The sequence below is a fragment of the Eubalaena glacialis genome, chromosome 4 (genome assembly GCF_028564815.1).
Source record: "Eubalaena glacialis isolate mEubGla1 chromosome 4, mEubGla1.1.hap2.+ XY, whole genome shotgun sequence".
Taxonomy (NCBI): Eukaryota; Metazoa; Chordata; class Mammalia; order Artiodactyla; family Balaenidae; genus Eubalaena; species Eubalaena glacialis.
Window position 1 is genome coordinate 125,516,651 of NC_083719.1, and position 24,797 is coordinate 125,541,447.

At 39.4% G+C, this 24,797-nt stretch overlaps 2 protein-coding genes across 2 annotated transcripts in view; one reads left to right on the forward strand and one right to left on the reverse strand.

Moving 5' to 3' along the window:
* LOC133090055 (seminal plasma acrosin inhibitor A1-like) overlaps positions 1 to 24,797 on the reverse strand; it is a 142,741-nt gene that overhangs the window by 50,611 nt on the left and 67,333 nt on the right. The window lies entirely within an intron of this gene.
* On the forward strand, positions 9,354 to 13,000 carry SPINK7 (serine peptidase inhibitor Kazal type 7). The gene is given in 5 exon segments (XM_061188310.1): positions 9,354 to 9,414; positions 10,597 to 10,622; positions 11,414 to 11,486; positions 11,489 to 11,537; positions 12,955 to 13,000. Coding segments are annotated over 5 exon segments (255 nt in total).

The following is a 24,797-nucleotide window of genomic DNA, read 5'->3' on the forward strand; positions in this document are numbered from 1 at the left end:
CCCCTTGGTAGTGACACAACCTCTTCCATTCCTCCAGCTCTATCCTTTATATCCCAGAGCCACTGTTACCCTTTCCCCACAAATGCCATGTTCTCTCCATTTAAAACTTGAAACATTTTGCACACCTCTTCACAACTGACAAGGAAATTTAGAAATGAATTTAGAAATTTAGAAATTTAGAAATAAGAAATGATAAGACCTTACAAGAGGGAGATAAGTTTATAAAAAGATTCCAGGTTCATTGTCATGTTAGATGAAAAAATTAGTCCAAAGTACTGCATTTTGCAAAGCTGTTCTTCTTACCATTTACTAACACTTATTATGTGCAGGGACCTGTGCTGAAGAGAACTTACACAACCCTACTCTCTGGCATCTAAGAGTCTAGGACATATTCTAGGATTAAAGAGAAGCCCCTTTGAGATTCTAACATAAAGACAAAATTATATATGTGCTCAAATAGATTCCAAAGGGTGTATAAAATTTCAGGGAGTCTGTAGAACCTCTAATGCTTGTCCCTCAATTCTAATTCAGAAATTTTAGTCTGGATATAAAATTTCTGGAAATATATATATATTCTTTGACCCAGAAATTTCACTGCCATTGATGTATGCTACTAAGGCAATATCACTTGTAAGAAAAGACTGAAAGGAAAATATCTCTATTTTGAGGCAGATATGATGGGAGTTTTTTGTGAAGGTGAGGGAGAATGCCATAGGAGTAAAGACAGAAAAGTGAATATACCATCACAGAGTATATCACTGTATCCAGGGCAGTTTCTATTGGACCTCCTAATTGTCTTTCTAACAAGTCTAAATACATTCTGCTTTTCATCAAGCTTTTGAGTCCTGATTTTGATCCGTTGTTTAAACTTTGAAAATAAGCACATCTAACATTTCTGACTGTGTCAAAATTGTATTTTGTGTTTTTCCCACTTAGAAGTTACTAATTAACCATTGTCCAGGATAAGCAAAGCCAGGCACTAGAGAGGTAAGGGTAGATTTTGGTCAGTAATACTACTGCAATAGGGAAAATAGCCCAGTGTGAACTGAACTCAACTGTGATTTGTGCAGAGATGACTGGGCATTTTAAAAAAACCATGAGGGAGTAGGGTGTGGTGGGTAAGGTGGAAGTTGAGCAGAGCCAGGGAAGTAGAAATTTACAAAAAGGCAGGAAGTGGGACTTAGTTAATGTGACCAGGCCATCTGGGTTTGCTAATTGGCACTTCTCTAGAGGAGAAACAAATTCCTTGTATCTCAGTGACAGGAGGCAGTGATAACAGAGCAAGATACTCACCAAAGTTAAGGCACTTATACTCCCAAAGGAACTGGGAGTAAAAGGGAGAGTTATCTCCCTGAATGTTTGCCTTTCAAAGGGCCAGCTCTCAGGTCCAAGAGGAAACCGTTTGGGGTGGTAGATTTATAACTCAAAGGGCAGAGAAAAGATTTATAATTGCATTAATCATTCTATCCTTTCTAAAGCATGTGCTCTAAGTGCTCTAAGATGGGTTTAGGGGTCTGTCTGCTTATCACCAGGTCTTGGTTATATCAAATGCTAAATTCTAGCAGCATTGAGCTTTCTCAGGTAGGCATTTTAAATGGGGCTGGGTCATCCTAGGGATGTGGCCTTGAGCTGTTTGAAACTATGTTCAAGTCCCTTGGGGGTGTTTGTGTGTGTGTGTGTGTGTGTGTGTGTGTGTGTGTGTGTGTGTGTGTGTGTATTGGGGGTGGGGGTGAAATTATTTGTGTTGAGAATCTGCAGTTTTTATAGGTCAAAGTTGAAGCCTAGTTGAGAAGAGGGCTCAGAGGAGCCTGACTAGAGTACGGTCAAGGAGAGTCTTTGTCACGGTATCAAACATGGGTAAAGTCAATTAAACCCAAGATGGGCTGACTGGGAGCTTAATTCGGGTACGGTCATAGGCTTTCAGAGTTGGATTGAGGACTCAGAAACCACTGAAACAATCTCTGAGCTCCTCTATAATATTCCTAATGAGCTAGCATCTACCAGGATTTACCGCTGATGGGAAACTCACTTCATGATGAAGCAGGAACACTGTTGTACACGTTTGATTGTTAGGAAGCATGGCTTATCTTGAACCCAAACTTACATTCATGATGCTTTCAACCATCAGAGCCTTTCATGACAAAACAGAAGGAGCTTACTCTCTCTCCCAATTAACAGTAGAAGATGAATATTCTGTCTTCTACTCATTACATACTTAATTTTCTTTTTCTGGGAGAAAGCGGGTGGGGGGGCTCTAGTTACTTCAATTATTTCTCACATCCTGTTTTCATTACTTCTTTGTAGGTATAACCTTAATTAATAAAGCCTTTAGGTTAGCTGGCAAATATTCTTTTGATAGATTATGTATGACCACTACTAGGATTGATGGATTCCTTGCATGGACGCGTGGTGGTAGCAGCTAAGGAGAAGTAGGCAGGGGTTCTTTTTCACCTGTAATAGGTACATTTATCTTGTGGCTTCGTCCACTGAAAGGAGCCCTAGCTCACTCAGACAACAGAGTGATTTCAACTTAAAGATGATTCTGAGTCATTTGGGAAAAAAGTGAAGGAGAATGTGTTAAGTGTTTCACAGTTTTCTCTTCTTATTAAAGTTAAATTCAATCTAAATGAATGAATTATTTTAAGTTCCAGTGAGGTAGACTTTATTTTTTATTCATTCATTCATTCATTCATTCATTTATTTGGCTGTACCACACAGCTTGTGGGATCTTAGTTCCCCAAGCAGGGACTGAACCCAGGACCTTGGCAGTGAGAGTGTGGAATCCTAACCACTGGACCACCAGGGAATTCCTGGCTTTATTTTTAAATTCACTGATGTAAAAGACTATTTCTGTCCAATGCTGGGTAAACTTTGTGTTACTCTACCTTTTGACTAATAATGTGGAATCTTAGGACTATTCATTCATTGAGTAATTATTTAGTAAGTAATTTCTACTCTGTGCAGTACACTGTGCTAGGGGCTGATACAGGCAAGCAAACAAGACAGGTAAGATCCTATTCTTGTGGAACGTGCATTCTAGTGGTGAGAGATGAATAATATACAAATAAAGGAACAGGCAATGCCAGACTGTAATGAATGCTGTGATGAAAGTGAATTAAACAAGGTCATATAGTAAGTGAGACATATCACAGGAGTTAAATAAATAGACGCTAAATGAATATTTGCAACTGTAAACTCCTAGACCCAGACTCCAATTAAAATCATAAGAAAAGCTTGTCACAGAAAATAAGAAGAGAGAAAGATGGAAAAAAGGCAATCTAAAAAAGAAAAACAGATTACAGAATTTCTCAATCCAATCTCACATAGAGTTCAGTATAAAGCATTTAGCTGAATCACAGAAGACACAGGCTATACAGTCTGTCAGATTTACGAGTTGAAAGTTTTAAGGAAAAACCAGCCATTGTATATGATCCTGGAACTGGAGAAAACTGAATCCCTCAGTAGGCTGATGATCCTGTGGCCATCACACCTGCTGTTCTCTCTGCACTGTCTGATCCCTTGGCTCTCCTAGACTGGCTCCTTCTCATCATTCAAGTGTCTGTTCAAGTATCTCCTCTGAGAAAACTTTTCTGATTACTCAATTTAATTTATCGCCCACATCCACGTTATTCTCTATCCCAATACCATGCTATATTTTCTTTTAAATGCTTGTCAAAATCCAAAATCATATTATTTTTTAAATCATTTTCTCTACAAGAAAGTAAGGTCCAAGAAGTAAAGTCCTCACATGCCTTATTTATCTCTGTATCTCCAGTGTGGATAACACTGCCTGGAACAGAGAAGGGAAATGGTGAGGTTATTACCTGTGTTGTACTATTATTAAGTAATTTTGCATTGATATGTCAGGGTAGGGAGGACATACAGGATTATATACTATAAAAAAATATTAAAGGAGCTGATCTATATCATCTGGAGAAAAAAGACCTTGACTAGGCACTCTAGAGCTGCCTTTGCATACTTGGAGAGAGCAGACACATTCTGTTGGGCTCCACTGTAGAGAACCAGAATATATGGAAACCAGATAGAGATGCAGTTCTGTTCAATATGATAAAGAACTTCTGAGCAGTGCAAACAGACCAAAAATTCAATGATCTTCCTTGGTAACTAGTCTTTATATTGAACATCATGACTTTATGGGAAACTGGAGTAACTCCTTATTTGTTAATGTCCAAGAAAAACACCAACATCTCTTTAGATGTTATGTAATTGGTAAACTGTGGCAAATTAAGTTTGGTGAAAATTAAGTTAAAGTGAAAAAAAATTTCTGTATTGTAGAAAATTTAATAGAACCTTTAATAAAATAAAGTGCATTATGAATCTCCCAAAAAGAAAGAGAGTGTCTTGGGTTTCCCAAGTCTAACTGACCAGAGAGTCCCTTTTTCAAGAAATACTAGTTAACATTTCATGGGATACCAGTGTCTTGAAGATCAAAGGTCTATGGTTCTCTGCATGGAAGAAGGACATGAATTGGTAGAGGGTGGGAGTGCAGAGGGAAGAATGTTATGGACTGATCTGTGTCCTTTCCAAAATCCACGTGATGAAGTCCTAACCCCTAATGTAACTGTATTTGGAAAAGTGCTTTCAAAGAAGTAATTAAGGTTGACTGATGTCATAAAGATGGGGCCCTAATCTAATAGGGTTTATGTCTTTATTAGAAGAGGAAGAGTCACCAGGGCTCATACACTCAGAGCAAAGGCCCTGTGAGGACACAGTGCAAAGGCGGCTGTCTTCAAGCCAAAGAGAGAGGCCTCAGGAAAAACCAGCCATGCTGGCTCCTTGATCTTGAAGTTCTAGCCTCCAGAACTGTGAGAAAATAAATTCTGTTGTTTAAATCACCCAGTCTTTGGTATTTTGTTATGGTAGCCCTTGCAGACTAATACATCCTCTAATGTTGGCTAACTCTAGGGTTACAGGTGCTCCCTTCAGCACTGAGCACAGTAGACAGGATTTTACTAACAGGAGCTGGGAGGTGGGTGTGTGTGTATGTAATCCAGATCCAGATAGTGTCAGGTCACCTAGAAGCAACATGAACCAACAGGAAATAGTCCTTACTGTTAATTCACATCATCTTGTCCCATGATTGAAACTATTAAGCTTCAGTGATTCAAAGAAAATTGAATAGAACCAAAGCATAGGATCCCTAGATGTGCTAACTCCCTGTTCCCATGAGAGGCAGGGAACAAGGTCCTGCCAGACACAAGATCAAAATGCAAATATTCAGATCTCTGGGTCACTGTGACTCAGTGTACAGAGGCATGATCACAGGGGAGGGGGAGGGGAAGGGAGGGGAGTGCAGGGGGAGGGGAGGGGAGGGGAGGGGAGGGGAGGGGAGGGGGAGGAGAGGGGAAGGAAGGGGAGGGGAGGGGAAAAAAGAGTTGGAGTGGACTGCCCTGGGGGTCCAGTGGTTAGGACTCTGCGCTTCCAACACAGGGGGCGTGGGTTCGATCCCTGGTCGGGGAACAAGGATCCCACATGCAGTGCAGTGTGGGGAAAAAAAAAAAAAAAAGGGAGCTGGAGCGTGAAGGGGCCACATAGGGAAGGGAGAAGAGGACAGACAAAAGGCTAGAGCTACTTCAGTCAAATCTAGGTCACTGATTCTAAATTGCCACAAGAAGGCCTTGAAGGTGTTGGATGCCAAGAAGGAAGGAGCCTGGGGTTGGGGGTGAGCTGGTACAGAAATTAGGAGAGAAAAACAGAATTAAGTAGTAGAGTTCCAACTTCTCCCCAGCCAGCCCCCATCCTCAGCCTTATTTATTACTTGTACATATTAGGGTTCCTAGGAGGGGTTTTTAACTTGAAAACTTGAAGCACCAGTCTAGTTAATCTCTCTAGCTGTGGGGGAAGCAGAAAGCACCAGGTGGCAAAAGGACTGTCACAGCACTGCACCTTAGATGAAGGTGGAGGACAGGGGATGAGGCCTTGTCTCCTGATTCTCAATCATCCCCTCTCCCACTGGGATCCTCCTTCTTTCCAGATGATTCTCACACATGAAAAAGCCATGCACCCTGACCTGGTGCTCAGCCCTGTCTGCTTGCTCTTAAAACGTCAGCTATCCTTCCTGACTGCTCTGATGTGGCTGGTTTTACTCCTATTACTCCAATTTCCAATATGTCTCCAGGTCTACCTCTTAGATTTCGATTTAAAGGCCATACACCAGAGTGAGTAAAAAGCATGGGCTCTTAACTTTAACCATAAACTAGCCATTTCTCTAAGTCCCTGTTGCCTCAGCTAAGGAACAGGGCAAAAACCGCAGTGACTCAGTGTCATAACATATTTTGGGAGGAATGTTAAGCATGGTATTGATTGGGTCTGCTAAAAACTAGTACTAATTTTGTCTAGTGGCCACTAATTTTATATCCTTTGTTGACTATCTGACTTGCTCCCATCCAGGTCTGTGCCAAGCCTTCTTCATTCTACTCCAGCTTCCAGACCAACCTGATTCTTCCACTGCAAAAGGCAACCCCAGAACTTACCAGTCAGAGCCAAGCTTACAATGGGTTCCCCTTCACCTTTCTTTCTCTCCCTTTCACAATATCTCTCTATACTCACCCGCTCTTCTCTGTCTTCCATGTCACAGGGAATGGTGTTACACTTGTGCTCTTAATCTTATTTCTTACTTTTCTATACTCCTCTAATTAGACACCCTCCATCATGTTACCTTAAATTTCTTCTTCTTCCCTTTGTCTTTAAGACATGCTCAGTCCATCCTAGATCTTGCTGAAGCTTTTGTTTTTTCCATTCTCCTCCTTTGACTATCAAACATCTAAAAAAAAATAACCCTATCTTTCCACTTCATCCTGATCACCCTTTGATTCCATTCCCAATCCTTTTAGCTAAAATTGCATTTTAAACTGCAACAGAACACCTCTTCTTGAAATATAATGGCTTCTTCTCAGTATTCATTCTCTTCAAACTTTCACAGTAAACAATAAAGTTTATAATTAACTCTCTTTATTAGAACATTCACTTCCCCTTTTTTCCATGACTGAACCTAATAGTTTCCTACATTAATTGGTATCATGATCTTGGGAAGATTACTTAAATCCTCTGAGCCTCGACTTACTCATTGATAAAATTGGATAATAAAAATTCCTCCCTCCATCAGTTGTCATGAATATCACATTCCATATCATTAAGAGCCTATTCCATATCATATTACCCTATATCAAGCTCTAATTATGATCTTGGCATCTGATATACAAACACACACACACACCAGAGATTTTACCTATTTATAGACACACATTATATATATATATAATTGTATTTCACACTCAAAACCACTCTGTGAGGTATTATTTCTATGTTACAGATGAGGAAACTAAAATCTCCAGAACTTAACCTATGCACTCAAAGTCACACAGCCAACATTTATTAGAAACAAGATTGCAAATAAGATCCATGGGACTCAATGCACATTTTTTTCTTTTCAGGCTGCACCATGTGGCGTGTGGGATCTTAGTTCCCTGACTGGGGATCGAACCCATACCCCCTACATTGGGAGTGTGGAGTCTTAACCACTAAGACTAAACCACCTAAACCATCAGGGAAGTCCCAATGCACATATTCTTAACTAAGAGATTATACTGTGCCCCAAACAGACGTAAGAGTCTAAATTTTAGGGAGGCATGCAATGTCATTTATTATCTTTTGTCTGTGTTATGCTTCAGAATGTACTACAATAAGCCTGCCAAGCAAAGCACTGGTGAAGCAGAGTCTACTGCCTTCCCCCAGGTTTTCATACATGTGTCCTCAAGATCAAAAGATAAATAACAGACATTTGGACAACTGTGCTTGGAAAATACAGTTTAAAATCTAATGTCAGCAACCCACAGCGGAGACTCTCGGCCTGTCAATAACAATAACAATCACAGCAACAATTACATGCACTACACTTTAAAACAGACTTTCATGTAAAAGACTCCAATTATGTGAACTTTATTGGGGCTAGCAATAGGTCCCACTTGACATGGCATGAAACTAAGGCTCTGGGGTGGTCTCTGTGTCGTTTGCCAAGTATTTCCAGTTCTTCCCATTCCGGTTTTCAAGACTGGTGGTGCAGTGGTTAAGAATCTGCCTGCCAACGCAGGGGACACAGGTTCGAGCCCTGGTCCGGGAAGATCCCACATGCCGCGGAGCAACTAAGCTCGTGCACCACAACTACTGAGCCTGCGCTCTAGAGCCTGGGAGCCACAACTACTGAGCCCGCGAGCCACAACTACTGAAGCCCACGTGCCTAGAGCCCATGCTCTGCAACAAGAGAAACCACCGCAATGAGAAGCCCGCGCACCACAACGAAGAGTAGCCCCTGCTCAATGCAACTAGAGAAAGCCTGTGCACAGCAATGAAGACCCAACACAGCCAAAAATAAATAAATAATTTTTTTAAAAAAGAGACAAGGTAACACTGTACCCAGTAACCTCTATGGTTAGGCCAGGCCACATCCACATGACAGTGAAGGAGAGTGACACTGGTGCCACTTCTGAGATGGAATATTCAATTGCTGTAAATGGAAATCCTCAGGAATGCATCTTCACTTCACCTTGACAATGAACAATATTCCAAATGGTGACTACCCTGTCTACTTGGAATCCACTGAAGGCATACAGCACCATCAGCTGACCACCATACATGTATAGCTTGAGTAAAAATAAACTTGTACTGTTTTAAGTCACAGAAGTCTTGGGGTTACATGTTACCACAACATAACCAGCTCTTCCTAACTGATATGGGCTCATGGCACAACTGACTTCCCCAAGATCACACAGCTAGAAAATGTCAATGCCTTTCTCCAAGCCTCATAAGTGCTAAGGTCACTAGTCCTTCCACTATATCCCAGCTTGCTTCATGGGTTTATTGCCTCGAAAATAAAACAACATTTTCCCAGGACCCAAAATATAAACCTAAGTGTAATCTGCCTGATCTGAGTTTAATATCCTCTATTTTGGTGAAATAAAGAAAGTTTGATATTTTCATTTATTTCGTAACTAGGCCAAGCGGCCTATACTCAATCTCTTCTACTATATGAGGTTTAGAATTCTAAGTAACAACATTCCCCACCTCTAGAGCAGGCAGAAAAATACTTCTCACCTTGCATAATCAATTTGTTGATCAGATAGGAAGTAGCAATTGAGCGACAAGGACTGTATCACCACCCAGGGTGCGACATTGTGCTTTGAGAGCCTCTCAGAGCCAACACTGACTCTGGATGACCTCACAGGAAAGGTGGAGAAACCAAGCATTGCCTTATAAACATGCCCCTTTCCTAGGGTATGGCTGATGCAGTTGTTGTGACGGTCCTGAGCAGCCTCTGCATCACAGCCATCTCCATCATGAAGATCATTGGGGATCTCCTTCTGTTCTGTACAGTGGCCCATCTCTGCACCTGCTCAGGTAAGTTAAGGGTAGATAGTGCCCTGTATAGCCATTAAGCTTGTTCTCTGAAATAGCCCCTCATAGGATGTGAACATCTCAGAGAAATGTCTGGTCATGTGGATTTAAAGTATACTGGTTTGTAACAGAAACAGCCCTGGCCTGGAAAAGGAGACTCTTATGTCCCACCTGGAGTTGAGGGATTTGGATCTAGTGCACTCCTTTTAAGGATTTCTATTTCCATTCATGGAACCAAAAAAACCAAAAAAACCTTATTTTTTCGTAAGTCTCCCATTTTATTAGGACACTAGAAATTGTTGGTGCTATTAGATACTACTCCTCAGTGCAAAGACACAGAGAAACTTGGATCTCTCTCCAAATCAATACAGGAGGATCGAAATAAAGCACAATTCTCCAAACCCCAGGAGTCAACAATTAAACTTTTAAACAGTGAAAAATTACTTAAATAAAATAAGATTCTGATGCCTTGGAGATTATTCCGTTACATTCCTTTATATAAACTAGGAGGGGGAGAATATCAAATATGGTGCTTCAGGCTCTTAGAAGTGGTGACTGCAATATTTTTATTGCTATCTGATTTAAAACATTATCAGAAACACGATGAACTCCAGACAACATCCCATGGTCAATAAACGGAGGAACTTCGGATGATTCTCTTACTTGAACCAAGGCTTACCTAACCTATTGGCCATTTGGCTTCCTCAGCAAACAGCTGGATTTTGTGAAAGGACGGGGTAGGTGCTGAAACTCATCACCAGAGAACTACAGAGTCTCAATCGACAGACTTTATGTTAATTAATGAGACATCACAACTTTGCTTTATTTTTATTTTATTTATTTATTTTTATTAATTAATTTATATTTATTTATTTTTGGCTGTGTTGGGTCTTCGTTTTTTTGTGCGAGGGCTTTCTCTAGTTGTGGCAAGCGGGGGCCACTCTTCATCGCGGTGTGCGGGCCTCTCACTGTCGCGGCCTCTCTTGTTGCGGAGCACAGGCTCCAGACGCGCAGGCTCAGTAGTTGTGGTGCACGGGCCTAGTTGCTCCGCGGCATGTGGGATCTTCCCAGACCAGGGCTCGAACCCGTGTCCCCTGCATTGGCAGGCAGATTCTTAACCACTGCGCCACCAGGGAAGCCCACTTTGCTTTAATTTTAACATTTCCAACTGTATATCTCTTTCAGAAGCTGCCAGTCTGCCTTTAAAAACAGTGAGTATATTGAACCACACTTTAATTTCAGTTTAATTTCCTATTTAGTTTTACTTTAATTTCCTATTTACTCTATTAAGCCAACAAATACTTATGAAATATATATGTAAGATTAATTCAGTATGCTTGGCGGGAGGGTGAAAGGGAAAGCAGCCACAGATAAATTGCCTTTGCTTTTCAGAAGGCAGCTGAAGAAATAACCATAGCCTAAAGAAAATATTCCAGAATTAAAAAAGAGCAGGAGAGGACTTCTAGCTGGAGAAGATGGTGATGTCTTCATGGAAGGGATAACATGTGAGAGGCAAGAGACATTTACCTTGGTTAGTTGCACAGACTCTGGATTCAAATCCCAGCCCTACCACTTACCAGCTTTTATGTTAGACAAGTTCTCTTTTTAAGCCCAAATTTCCCTCATCTGTAAAATAGGAGTAATAGTAGAACCTACCCTATTCAGTTGTTCTGAAGATTAAACAAAGAAAATTCATGTAAGATTTAAGTTTAATGCCTGGCAAAGAAATACACATATGTATGTATATCATACATATATACACACACACACACACACACACACATACACATATATATATATATATAAATAATAGAAGTGGTGCTGGTAGTACTAGTATTTGTCAGAGTGGTCATATTATTATCAATAGAAGCAGCCACAGCAGCATCAGAATATTGGAGCTGGGACTTCCAAGATGGTACTGTGCTTCCTGTCCAGCAGAGGCCAGGGTAGCCCAGCTTGAGGACCAGGAGAAAAGCAGGACAGCCTCTTGTGACTGTCGCAGGTAGACTGCAGCATTTACGAGAAGCACCCAGTGGTGGCCATCCCCTGCCCCATCACATACCTGCCTGTTTGCGGTCTGACTACATCACCTATGGGAATGAATGCCACTTGTGTATTGAGAGCTTGTGAGTACTGCATGGGAAGAAAAAGCACCTAGGGCAGCGTCCTCCACTGCAATCTTCTCCTCTTTCCACAAGCCTGCTTAACTCTCCAGAAGCTATACTCTGCCCACCCAGAGAAGCTGGGAGAGAGAGAAAACTTGCTGCCTCACAGTCAGATTAGGGTTGCGCCACCTGCTCTGCCAGCTTGGACTGGTCCCTCCATGACAGAACCTCTAATTCCTGTCTGTCAATTGAGAGAGTCTAACAAGACCATGAGCTTCCCAACTGCTGTCCCCAGAGCCCAGCGGTTCTGTAGAGGCAAGTCAGGAGTCACCAAAGAGGTTAAGGGGATCGTTTGGCATGGTCTCCAATCCCAACCAGCTTTGGACTATTTTAAGGAGTAGAGTTCCAAATAATTTCTTATTGGAAGAAAGGGTTCTGAATCCCACACTAAAAAATAATTGAAAACCACTATCCTACATGACTTCTAAGAGATTTAACAGCCAACAGATGATTCTTAGATAAACTGTAGCCAGAGGGTCTTTACCCTCCTCAATTTCCTAGTGGCTCTGAGTATCTGCAGCCTTAGGGAGATACGGAGGATAAGGATACCACAAAGATTATATTTTCTTTGATCCAAAATAGGGGAATACAAGCTGTCAGTACTTGGACCAGAATCCCATGAACATGTTTTAAGTATTTTGTCTGGCCTGCACAGGGTTTTGGAAGGCAATAACTATCAGGCAGATGTCACTTCTTTGGTACAAAACAGGCAACTCAGCATTTACTATCTTAACACCAAGTCCCCTTTGCTCACTGTTAACTCTCTTTTAGACCACTGGGTTTCGGCCACTTATCTCAGATCCTGTGGTTTTTCATCTTTTTGACTATCTTATCAAGTTAAAATACGGAGTTAGGGCCTGAGCCCAGGAGGATATGTCTACATATTGATTCCTACTCAGGAACTTTTATTTCACAAAAGGGAAGATTCTCTAATGTGCACAGACACTGGGTCCTCACCCTAGAAACCAGCCTGTGTCCAAGGACACTGAAGGGGACATGTGGTGGAAGTTCTCCTCACTAGTGCAGGATCCAGCCTCATTACAGGCCCTGCTGACCAGAAAAGGCTGAGGGGCAGCCCACCTCAGCTTCCCTTGTCAGAAGTCCTCCTTCTTTGTTGTTTTAAGACACTGGGTGATCAGTCTGGGCTCTGGGATAAGTGGAGGCAGCAGGTGGGATGGAAGTGTCACTGGTCTAGGGACATTCTGCTTCTGCCTCTGTCAGAAACTGCCTGCGGCCAGGACATTCCTTTTTAGGGACTCATTTTCCTCATCTGTAAGATGAGGTTCTGCCTATAATCTCTATAGTTCCTTTCAGCTCTAATATTGTATAAAATTTCCTCTTGTGTTAATGAATTCTGTTAACTGTGTTGTTCCCATAGGAAGAGTAATGAAAAAGTTCAGTTTCTTCATGAAGGAAGATGTTAACTTCTCCATAGACATGGATACAGAGCAAGGATATCATCATTGTCATCTTCATCATCCCTGGGCTTTTTCCCTCATGTTGGCACAGGTTCCCAGGGGGTGGGGTTGGTAGGGAGGGGGCAGACACAGATTCAGAGTCATCTTTGTTGGGTGGAGAAAGTTGTGCTCTCCTTCAGACTCCCACCTCACTGACTGACAAATACAAACATGTCAAAATAAACTAAAAAGTACAATGAAATTCTAACAATTCATTGTTGAGGTCTAAGTATCAAATAAAATAATTATGCTTATTAAAAATTTTGTAGAACTATCATCTACCTAGTAACCTTAATAGATCAAAAGATAAAAACCCATTTTAAATGGAACATAAAGAGCAAAATATGTCTAACACCAATAGCAATGGTCATACATTTTTTTAGGAATGACATGCCTTCATAACTACAAATTTATTCCATAAATACATTTTATAGTAATAATTTTATAGCAAAAATTATCAAAATAAACCAGTGAACTTTCTGACACAGCTTAAACAATCTAACTTAATCCTAAGGTTTAAAAACTATATTTTTAGAATAAATTGGCAAAAATACTTTCATCTGCAATAGAGACACTATTTGGGTAATTTATTTTCTAATTGTTCTAATGAAACTCTAATTCCTAGTCGAGTCTTCTTTACTTGACATACCAGTCTGTTTTAACAAGGATGCTGTGTGATTCTACTCAGGGAGTAGGGCACACTTGTAAATGCTACTCTAAATTTAACACAGCTCTGAACCACCTTTATTATTTTAATTATCAATCTAATTGTGCCACCAAAGTCAGCTATTCCATGTTAATAACTACTGACCCATGATTTTAGACTCCCAACCCTCTAATCCTAATGTTAAATGCATAATTTATCCATAAACCTAGCCAGTTCACAGTGTTTAACTCAAATCTATGCTTAACACTAAGCTCACAATATTTGACTCCAATCTGTTAATCACAATAAGGCGCTCAGTAATCTAATAATTCTCAGCCTTTGATGTTTCTGACACACCTTCTCAATCCAGTCATAGACATGAAGAACCAGTATCTAAGTGCACAAAAGAGAAGAAATATTGAGTAGTGCTGAGTAGTGAATATGCTGAGTAGGAATGCTGAGTAGTGAATAAAAACAAAAGACCACCCTTTCTCCTTCCTTTTCATTTCCTCTTTTTCCTATCAAATAGTTTTCCTTTTCTCTATCTTATTTTTTTCTCTTTCTATATATTCCTTCTCTGTGATTTTTTATTGCTCTTTTAACTTTTCCTAACTTTTCCTTAAATTCAATACCTTTTTCTCATTCTCTCTAGCCCCCATAAGTATCTTTTATTTATTCAAGCCTTCCAACATCCATACCTCAAGGTCTGACTGTAAATCCCTTTGCAGCGATGGTCAGATGAGCACATATGCCCACATACACCCTTGGGGAAAATTTATATTTTTAGACATTTGTCTCAAAATGAAGAGAGCTTGGGACCCACCTCCAAAACTTTTATCACATATATTATTCCGTAGTCAAATCCTTACCTAGGCTTGAGGCCTAATTTATAGCTTATATCTCAACATTTAGAAATAAATTCTAATTTCACATAAATAAAAACAACGTTCACCTTATATCTAAATCCCAATTTTTACCTTTCACAGCTACTTCTATAGCGTAATTCTTAACCATTCTCCTCAAAAGCCAACTCTTAATTCTCTCCTTTAACTCAAACGTTGAAATAGAAATCTTTAACATTATTCTGCATACGATTCATTTCATATAAATAAATCTGAGAACCAAAATTGAAGTCAGTCCTGAACTTTTAAAACTGTCAGCCAAAGTTTTTGTTGTCTCTGGGTCTTATTTCTATTCATTGATTGAATCAAAATGCCTGTTTATATGAATACCATACTCTGCTTGTGTGTGACTGTGTCACTGGAAGCTATAATCTCACTTTGCATGTTAATAAGTACTTAGGTGTATGTTCACACGTGACTCTTTATAGATGACCAGATCATTGCTGGTGGCCCCAGTGATCTGGCCATAAGAACTGTATTTGAAAGTCATTATGCATGAGAAAATAGTGAGTTACTCATTTTCAGTTTATAAATATGTAGGTTGTTCCATTTAATATCTTACTGTTGACTATTTACACTGGTACAAATAAGTCCCTGTTGTTGGTTTCCTCAAGTACTGAAAGGCTTAAGTTGAATTAAAATAAAAAGTTAAAACACAAGATAACAGAAAAAATAAAACATGGCTAAGGAATTTTCATTTATAACAAAATCATTTTTCAACCTGAACTGTTTCTTTGACTCCAGTTGCTTTAAAGTTAAATGATTTCAAGCCAATTCTGTGCCTCTGTGACAAGCTGCTTCTATTGAGACCTAATTGAGTCCGCCTTACTGTATGTCTCTCTCAGTTTGGGTCTCCTGGTTATCAGTTTGTGCCTAAAATGCTGACAGGAAGTGTCTATTTCTAATAGTCTTGTTTACTTCCCACTGTGTCTATAAGCAATCTCACAGAGTTGCCTGAGAGGTGGGACAAGCAAATAGGTTCCTCACCTTCCACAGTCATTCTGCCACACCAGTGAAGACACGATGCACTTGTGGCTTCCTCAAGCCAATGACCTGGGACCTCTGTGTGCTTTGGGAACTTTGGGGAAGGGATCAGTCTTGCCCACATACTTGGAGCTCTGGATTATAAGCCTGGATCTGGAAAGCCAGATATCTAATCACAAATGTAAATGTGAAGTAAATTTATTTTTAAAATTTTACATTTCCATGTTTAGGCCTTGGAGAAGACATGATTTTATTTAGTTTTACTCGCTTCTCTGTACTCATCAACATTTGCATCATTGAGGTCTTTATCATCCTCATCATCATTGTCTTCATTATAAGACTCCACCAAGCAACTCAGGAGAACACAACAAACCTTTAAATAGAAGACTGTGTGCTTACCCCAACCTGAACATTTACCAGGTGTGTAGCTGTGGGTAGGTCACTCTGTGTGTGCAATATCCTTTTCCTTACTGATAAAATAAAGAGAATAATAATCCCTAGTTTAACTTGTATATTGTGAGAATCAGATGAGATATGCATGTGTACATGCTTTGTAAATTATAAAGTCTGATAGAAATGAAAGGGATGATTATGATGTGTATGTCCTTTCTTCTCCAACATTTACAAAGGCATAAAAACATATACCACATTTTTTGCAATATGCTTGGCATGTTAAAGTCTCATGACCAGTAAATTCTCAGGTACTTTTCCTTGGTTTGAGAAACGGGAACATTTCTGTGCATTAGAAATTGATACTAGAAAGTGAAAAGGAGAATATGTAGTTTAAACATATAAGATTATACACATTTACTTATACAGTTTGCCCCATTTGAACATGGCCTCACTTAATAGCATGAGTAAAATTGCAATAAAAATGATATTTACATAATCTCAAGGAATATTATTACAATGTATTAATTAATTTTGAAAGGAAAAGAGAGTAACTTTACAGTGGAGAACCTGGCAGCTACTAACTTACTCGAGTGATTAAAGTTAGCATAATTAGTGATGGGGCAAATCAACATCATGTATGCACACGTCAGGGGTGGGTCCAGGGGTGTATCTAGCAGCTGTGGACTTTGTTGGTGCACTCACCAGGTAGTGGGTGGCATCACAGGATCCCAGTGACCAGCACCTGGGAAGGAGTACCCAGAGGTCCCTTTCAAGGCAGGAGCACTCTGGTTCTGCCCACGTAACACCACAGCTTGGAGCCAGATCTAGGGTGAACAGATCCTGGGGGAGCCCTACCACAGAGGCAGACCAGGTCCCAGGCAGCAGCAAAATCACTTCGATTCCTGGAGCCACAACAGCCCAGCTCGCAGAGCCTAGCACTAGGTCTGGGACAAAAACAATGGAGAAAGGGATGCAAAATTGGGCTGCCTCTGGGCAGAACCACAAACACCTGCACATGCAGCCCACAGGTTCACTTTGACCACATGGGCCTCATTTGCTTCAGCACTTACCTCCTTGGGGACACAGCACACATGTAAAGGCAATGGACCCTTAATGAAACCAACCCTCAGGGCTTCTACTCTAAAATCTGGGGAGGAGACCCCACCCTCAACAGGGCTGTGACAGCCACGCAGCAAAGAGGAGGCCCCTCCCATCATCCAGTGCAGGCTCTGGTCACCACAACACCATCACACTCCTTATCAAGGGGATAATGGCCAGCACATGCTGAGGAAAGAAGTGGCTGGCATCCATACCAAAAACAGCCCTGGCACCAAAAATACTGGACTTACACAGTCTACACATGGATGTTCCCACATAAAAACACCCCTTCAAGGCCACAGTAGATAACTTGTTCTGTCTCTATGAGTTTATGGGAAACAGTTAAGTAACATGAAAAAGCAGAGGAACTATTCCCAATTAAAAGAACAAGAGAAATCCCCTGAAAGAACAAACAATGAACCAGACCTCTCAAGTTTACCAGACCCCAAGTTCAAAAAGGAGGTAATAAAAATGCTAAAGGAAATAAGAAAGATTATCAACAGAAATGCAGATCAGTGTAACAAGGAACTAAAAACTATAAAGAGGAACCAATCGAAATTAGACAACTCAATTGCCAAGATAAAAACCAAGCTGGGGCTTCCCTGGTGGCACAGTGGTTGAGAATCTGCCTGCCAATGCAGGGGACATGGGTTCGAGCCCTGGTCTGGGAAGATCCCACATGACGCGGAGCAACTAGGCCCGTGAGCCACAACTACTGAGCCTGTGCGTCTGGAGCCTGGGCTCCGCAACAAGAGAGGCCACGACAGTGAGAGGCCTGCACACCGCGATGAAGAGTGGCCCCCGCTTGCCGCAACTAGAGAAAGCCCTCGCACAGAAACGAAAACCCAACACAGCCAAAAATAAATAATAAGAAAAAACAAATAATAAATAAATTTTAAAAAAAGTTAAAGAGATTATTCTAAAGGCAGCAAAAGGAAAACAGAAAGTTACAAGGAAACCCCCATAAGGTTATCAGCTGATTTCTTTGCAGAAAATTTGTAGGCCAGAGGGAGTGGCATGATATATCAAAGTGCTGAAAGAGAAAAACCTGCAACCTAGGATACTCTACCCAGCAAAATTGTCATTTACAATAGGAGAGACAAAGAATTTCTCAGACAAGCAATAACTAAAAGAATACAACAATACTAAACCTAATAGCAATATTTAAGGTCTCCTCTAAATAGAAAAGAAGCAAAAACCTATAGGAAAGGGAAAAACACAATAGGAAAGGCAAATATATAAAAGGATTGAAGATCACTTAAACAAACCAGTACACAGACTAAGAAACAATCAAAAAAATTTTTGTAAAAGCAATTATAACTATAATCAACAGCAAAAAGATGTAAAATAGGACATCAAAATCACAAAATGTGAAGAAGGGAAGAAAAAAGTGTAGGCCTTTCAGAATGTGTTTCAACCTATATGACTATCAATCTAAAGCAAGTTGATAGAGTTATGGGTTAACATACTTGAAAACCAGGGTAATCACAAATCAAAAACATAAAAAGACTGACAAAACAAACAAAAATGTAAAAAGAAAGGAACTTAAGCAAAATACAAAAGAAAACCATCAAACCACAAAAGGAAAAACAAAAAGATGACATGAACAAAGAAGAACTACAAAATCGACTGGAAAACAAGGTAAAAATGGCAATAAACACATACTCAACGATAATTACTTTAAATGTCAAAGGACTAAATGCTTGGATCAAAAGACATAGAGTCACAGATTAGATAAGCCAAGAACTACAATACGCTTCATACAAGAGACTCACTTTAGGGTGAAAGACATATAAACTGAAAGTGAGGGGATGTAAAAAAGATATTTCATGCAAATGGGAATGACAAAAAGCAGGGGTAGCAATACTCAGACAAAATAGACTTTAAAAGAAAGTTCATAAAGAAAGACAAAGAAGGACATTATATAATGATAAAGGAATCAATACCAGAAGAGAATATTACATCTGTTGACAAATACACACCCGATATAGGAGCACCGAAATATATAAGACAACTAAGACATAAAGGGAGAGATGGACAGAAATACAATAATAGTAGGAGACTTTAACACCCCACTGACATCAATTGACAGGTCTTACAGATAGAAAATCAATAAGGCAACACAGATCCTAAATGACATAACACCAGTTGGACTTAATTGGCATCTGCAGGACACTACATCCAAAAAAAAAAGAAAAACCAGAATGCACATTTTTTTTCAAGTGCACATGGAACATTCTCTAGGATACAACACATGCTAGGTCACAAAACAAGCCTCAACAAATTCAAGAGGATATAAATCATTTCAAGCATCTTTTCTGACCACAATGGTATGAAACTAGAAATCAACCACAGAAAGAGAAATGAGAAAAAAAAAACAAAAACGATTACACAGAGACTAAACAACATGTTACTAAAAAAACAGTGGGTCAATGATGAAATCAAAGAGGAAATCAGAAAATACCTTGAGACAAACAACAATGAAAACACATCCTTACAAAATCTTATGGGATGCAGCAAAAGCAGTTCTAAGAGGGAGTTCATAGCAATAACAGGCCTTCCTCAAGAAACAAGAACTATCACAAACACACAACCTAATCTACCACCTAAAAGAATTAGAAAAAGAACAAACAAAACCCAAAGTCAGCAGAAGGAAGGAAACGATACAGATTAGAGAGGAAATAAATGAAATAGAAATTTTTAAAAAACTGAAAAGATCAATAAAACCAAGACCTGGTTTTTTTGAGAGGATAAACAAAACAAAAACCTCTAGCCAAGCTCAGCAAGAAAAAAAGAGAGGGGACCCAAATAAACAAAATAAAAAATGAAAGAGGGGAAATAACAACTGATACCACAGAACTACAACAAAAGTCATGAGAGAATACTATGAACAGTTATATTCCAAAAATTGGACAACCCAGAAGAAACAGACAATTTTCTACAAACATACAGCCTACCAAAATTGAGTCAAGAAGAAAAAACAGATAATCTGAACAGACCAATCACTAGAAGTGAAATAGAATCTGTAAACAAAACAAAACAAAACAACACAAAAAACAAAACTCCCTGCAAACAAAAGTCCAGGACTGAATGGCTTTATTGGGGAATTCTACCAAACATAAAATGAGGAACTTGCAGCCTTCCCCAGTGGCACAGTGGTTGAGAATCCGCCTGCCAAAGCAGGGGACACAGGTTCAAGCCCTGGTCCAAGAAGATCCCACATGCCGTGGAGCAACTAAGCCCGAGCGCCACAACTAATGAGCCTGCACTCTAGAGCCCAAGAACCACAACTACTGAGCCCACGTGCCACATCTACTGAAGCCCACGCGCTCTAGAGCCCATGTTCCGCAACAAGAGAAGCCACCACAATGAGAAGCCCGTGCAATGCAACAAAGAGTAGACCCTGCTCGCCGCAACTAGAGAAAGCCCGCGCAAGGCAACGAAGACCCAACACAGCCAAGAATAATTAAATACAAATAAATTTTAAAAAAAAGAAGAACTTACACCGATCCTTCTTAAACTCTTCCAAAAGACTGAAGAGGAGGAAACACATCCAAATTCATTCTATGAAGCCAAAATTACCTTGGTACCAAAACCAGACAAAGACACTACAAAAAAAAGAAAATTACAGGCCAACATCTTTGACGAATATAGATGCAAAAATCCTCAGCAAAATATTAGCAACTGAATCCAACAATACATAAAAAGGATCATAAACCATGACCAAGCTGGATTTATTCTTGGGTCGCAAAGATGGTTCAACATATGCAAATCAATCTATGTGATACACCATGTTAACAAAAGAAAAGACAAAAACCGTATCATCGAGAGGGCAGAAAACAGAAGCAAGAAGAACTACAATCCTGCAGCCTGTGGAATTAAAACCACATTCACAGAAAGATAGACAAGATGAAAAGGCAGAGAGCTACGTGCCAGATGAAGGAACAAGATAAAACACCAGAAAAACAACTAAATGAAGTGGAGATAGGCAACCTTCCAGAAAAAGAATTCAGAATAATGATAGTGAAGATGATCCAGGACCTCGGAAAAAGAATGGAGGCAAAGGTCGAGAAGATGCAAGAAATGTGTAACAAAGACCTAGAAGAATTAAAGAACAAACAGAGATGAACAATACAATAACTGAAATGAAAAATACACTAGAAGGCATCAGTAGCAGAATAACTGAGGCAGAAGAACGGATAAATGACCTGGAAGACAGAGTGGTGGAATTCATTGCTGCAGAAGAGAATAAAGAAAAAAGAATGAAAAGAAATGAAGAAAGCCTAAGAGACCTCTGGGACAACATTAAACGCAACAACATTCACATTATAGGGATCGCAGAAGGAGAAGAGAGAAAGGACCCGAGAAAATATTTGAAGACATTATAGTCGAAAACTTCCCTAACATGGGAAAGGAAATAGCCACCCAAGTCCAGGAAGCGCAGAGAGTCCAAGGCAGGATAAACCCAAAGAGAAACACACCGAGACACACAGTAATCAAATTGGCAAAAATTAAAGACAAAGAAAAATTATTGAAAGCAGCAAGGGAAAAGTGACAAATAACATACAAGGGAACTCCCATAAGGTTAACAGCTGATTTCTCAGCAGAAATTCTACAAGCCAGAAGGGAGTGGCATGACATATTTAAAGTGATGAAAGGGAAGAACCTACAACCAAGATTACTCTACCCGTCAAGAATCTCATCCATATTCGACAGAGAAATCAAAAGCTTTACAGACAAGAAAAAGCTAAGAGAATTCAGCACCACCAAACCAGCTCTACAACAAATGCTAAAGGAACTTCTCTAAGTGAGCAACACAAGAAAAGGACCTACAAAAACAAACCCAAAACAATTAAGAAAATGGTAATAGGAACATACATATCAGTGACTACCTTAAATGTAAATGGATTAAATGCTCCCACCAAAAGACACAGGTTTGCTGAATGGATACAAAAACAAGACCCATATATTTGCTGTCTATGAGAGCCCCACTTCAGACCTAGGGACACATACAGATTGAAAGTGAGGGGATGTAAAAAGATATTCCATGCAAATGGAAATCAAAAGAAAGCTGCAGTAGCAATACTCATATCAGATAAAATAGACTTTAAAATAAAGAATGTTACAAGAGACAAGGAAGGACACTACATAATGATCAAGGGATCAATCCAAGAAGAAGATATAACAATTATAAATATATATGCACCCAACATAGGAGCACCTCAATACATAAGGCAACTGCTAACAGCTATAGAAGAGGAAATCGACAGTAACACAATAATAGTGGGGGACTTTAACACCTCACTTACACCAATAGACATATCATCCAAACAGAAAATTAATAAGGAAACACAAGCTTTAAATGACACAACAGACCAGACAGATTTAACTGATATTTATAGGACATTCCATCCAAAAACAGCAGATTACACTTTCTTCTCAAGTGTGCACAGAACATTCTCCAGGACTGATCACATCTTGGGTCACAAATCAAGCCTCAGTAAATTTAAGAAAACTGAAATCATATCAAGCATCTTTTCTGACCACAACGCTATGAGATCAGAAATCAATTACAGGGAAATAAAATGTAAAAAACACAAACACATGGAGGCTAAACAATACGTTACTAAATAACCAAGAGATCACTGAAAAAATCAAAGAGGAAATCAAAAAATACCTAGAGACAAATGACAGTGAAAACATGACGATCCAAAACATAAGGGAGGCAGCAAAAGCAGTTCTAAGAGGGAAGTTTATAGCAATACAATCCTACCTCAAGAAGCAACAAACATCACAAAAAAACAATCTACCTTTACACCTAAAAGAACTAGAGAAAGAAGAACAAACGAAACCCAAAGTTGGTAGAAGGAAAGAAATCATAATATCAGAGCAGAAATAAATGAAATAGAAACAAAGAAAACAACAGCAAAGATCAGTAAAACTAAAAGCTGGTTCTTTGAAAAGATAAACAAAATTGATAAACCATTAGCCAGACTCATCAAGAAAAAGAGGAAGAGGAGTCAAATCATTAAAATTAGAAATGAAAAAGGAGAAATTACAACAGACACCACAGGAATACAAAGCATCCTAAGAGACTACTACAAGCAACTCTATGCCAATAAAATGGACAACCTGGAAGAAATGGACCAATTCTTAGAACGGTATAACCTTCCAAGACTAAACCAGGAAGAAATAGAAAATATGAACAGACCAATCACAAGTAATGAAATTAAAAATCTTCCAACAAACAAAAGTGCAGGACCAGATTGGTTCACAGGTGAATTCTATCAAACATTTAGAGAAGAGCTAACACCCATCCTTCTCAAACTCATCCAAAAATTGCAGAGGAAGGAACACTCCCAAACTCATTCTATGAGGCCACTATCACCCTGATACCAAAACCAGACAAAGATACTACAAAAAAAGAAAATTACAGACCAATAACACTCATGAATATAGATGCAAAAGTCCTCAACAAAATACTAGCAAACAGAATCCAACAACACATTAACAGGATCATACACCATGATCAAGTGGGATTTATCCCCGGGATGCAAGGATTCTTCAATATACACAAATCAATCAATGTGATACACCATATTAACAAATTGAAGAAGAAAAACCATATGATCATCTCAATACATACAGAAAAAGCTTCTGACAAAATTCAACACCCATTTATGATAGAAACTCTCCAGAAAGTGGCCAGAGAGGGAACCTACCTCAACAAAATAAAGGCCATATATGACAAACCCACAGCAAACATCATTCTCAATGGTGAAAAACTGAAAGCATTTCCTCTAAGATCAGGAACAAGACAAGGGTGTCCACTCTCACCACTATTATTCAACATAGTTTTGGAAGTCCTAGACATGGCAATCAGAGAAGAAAAAGAAATAAAAGAATACAAATTGGAAAAGAAGAAATAAAACTGTCACTGTTTACAGAAGACATGACACCATACATAGAGAATCCTAAAGATGCCACCAGAAAACTACTAGAGCTCATCAATGAATTTGGTAAAGTTGCAGGATACAAAATTAATGCACAGAAATCTCTTGCATTCCTATACACTAATGATGAAAAATCTGAAAGAGAAATTAAGGAAACACTCCCATTTACCACTGCAACAAAAAGAATAAAATACCTAGGAATAAACCTACCTAGGGAGACAAAAGACCTGTATGCAGAAAACTATAAGACACTGATGAAAGAAATTAAAGATGATACCAACAGATGGAGAGATATACCATGTTCTTGGATTGGAAGAATCAGTACTGTGAAAATGACTATACTACCCAAAGCAATCTACAGATTCAATGCAATCCCTATCAAGTTACCAATGGCATTTTTTACAGAACTAGAACAAATCATCTTAAAATTTGTATGGAGACATAAAAGACCCCGAATAGCCAAAGCAGTCTTGAGGGAAAAAAAACAGAGCTGGAGGAATCAGGCTCCCGGACTTCAGAGTATACTACAAAGCTACAGTAATCAAGACAATATGGTACTGGCACAAAAATAGAAATACAGATCAATGGAACAGGATAGAAAGCCCAGAGATAAACCAATGCACCTATGGTCAACTAATCTATGACAAAGGAGACAAGGATATACAATGGAGAAAAGACAGTCTCTTCAATAAGTGGTGCTGGGAGAACTGGACAGCTACATGTAAAAGAATGAAATTAGAACACTCCCTAACACCATACACAAAAATAAACTCCAAATGGATTAGAGA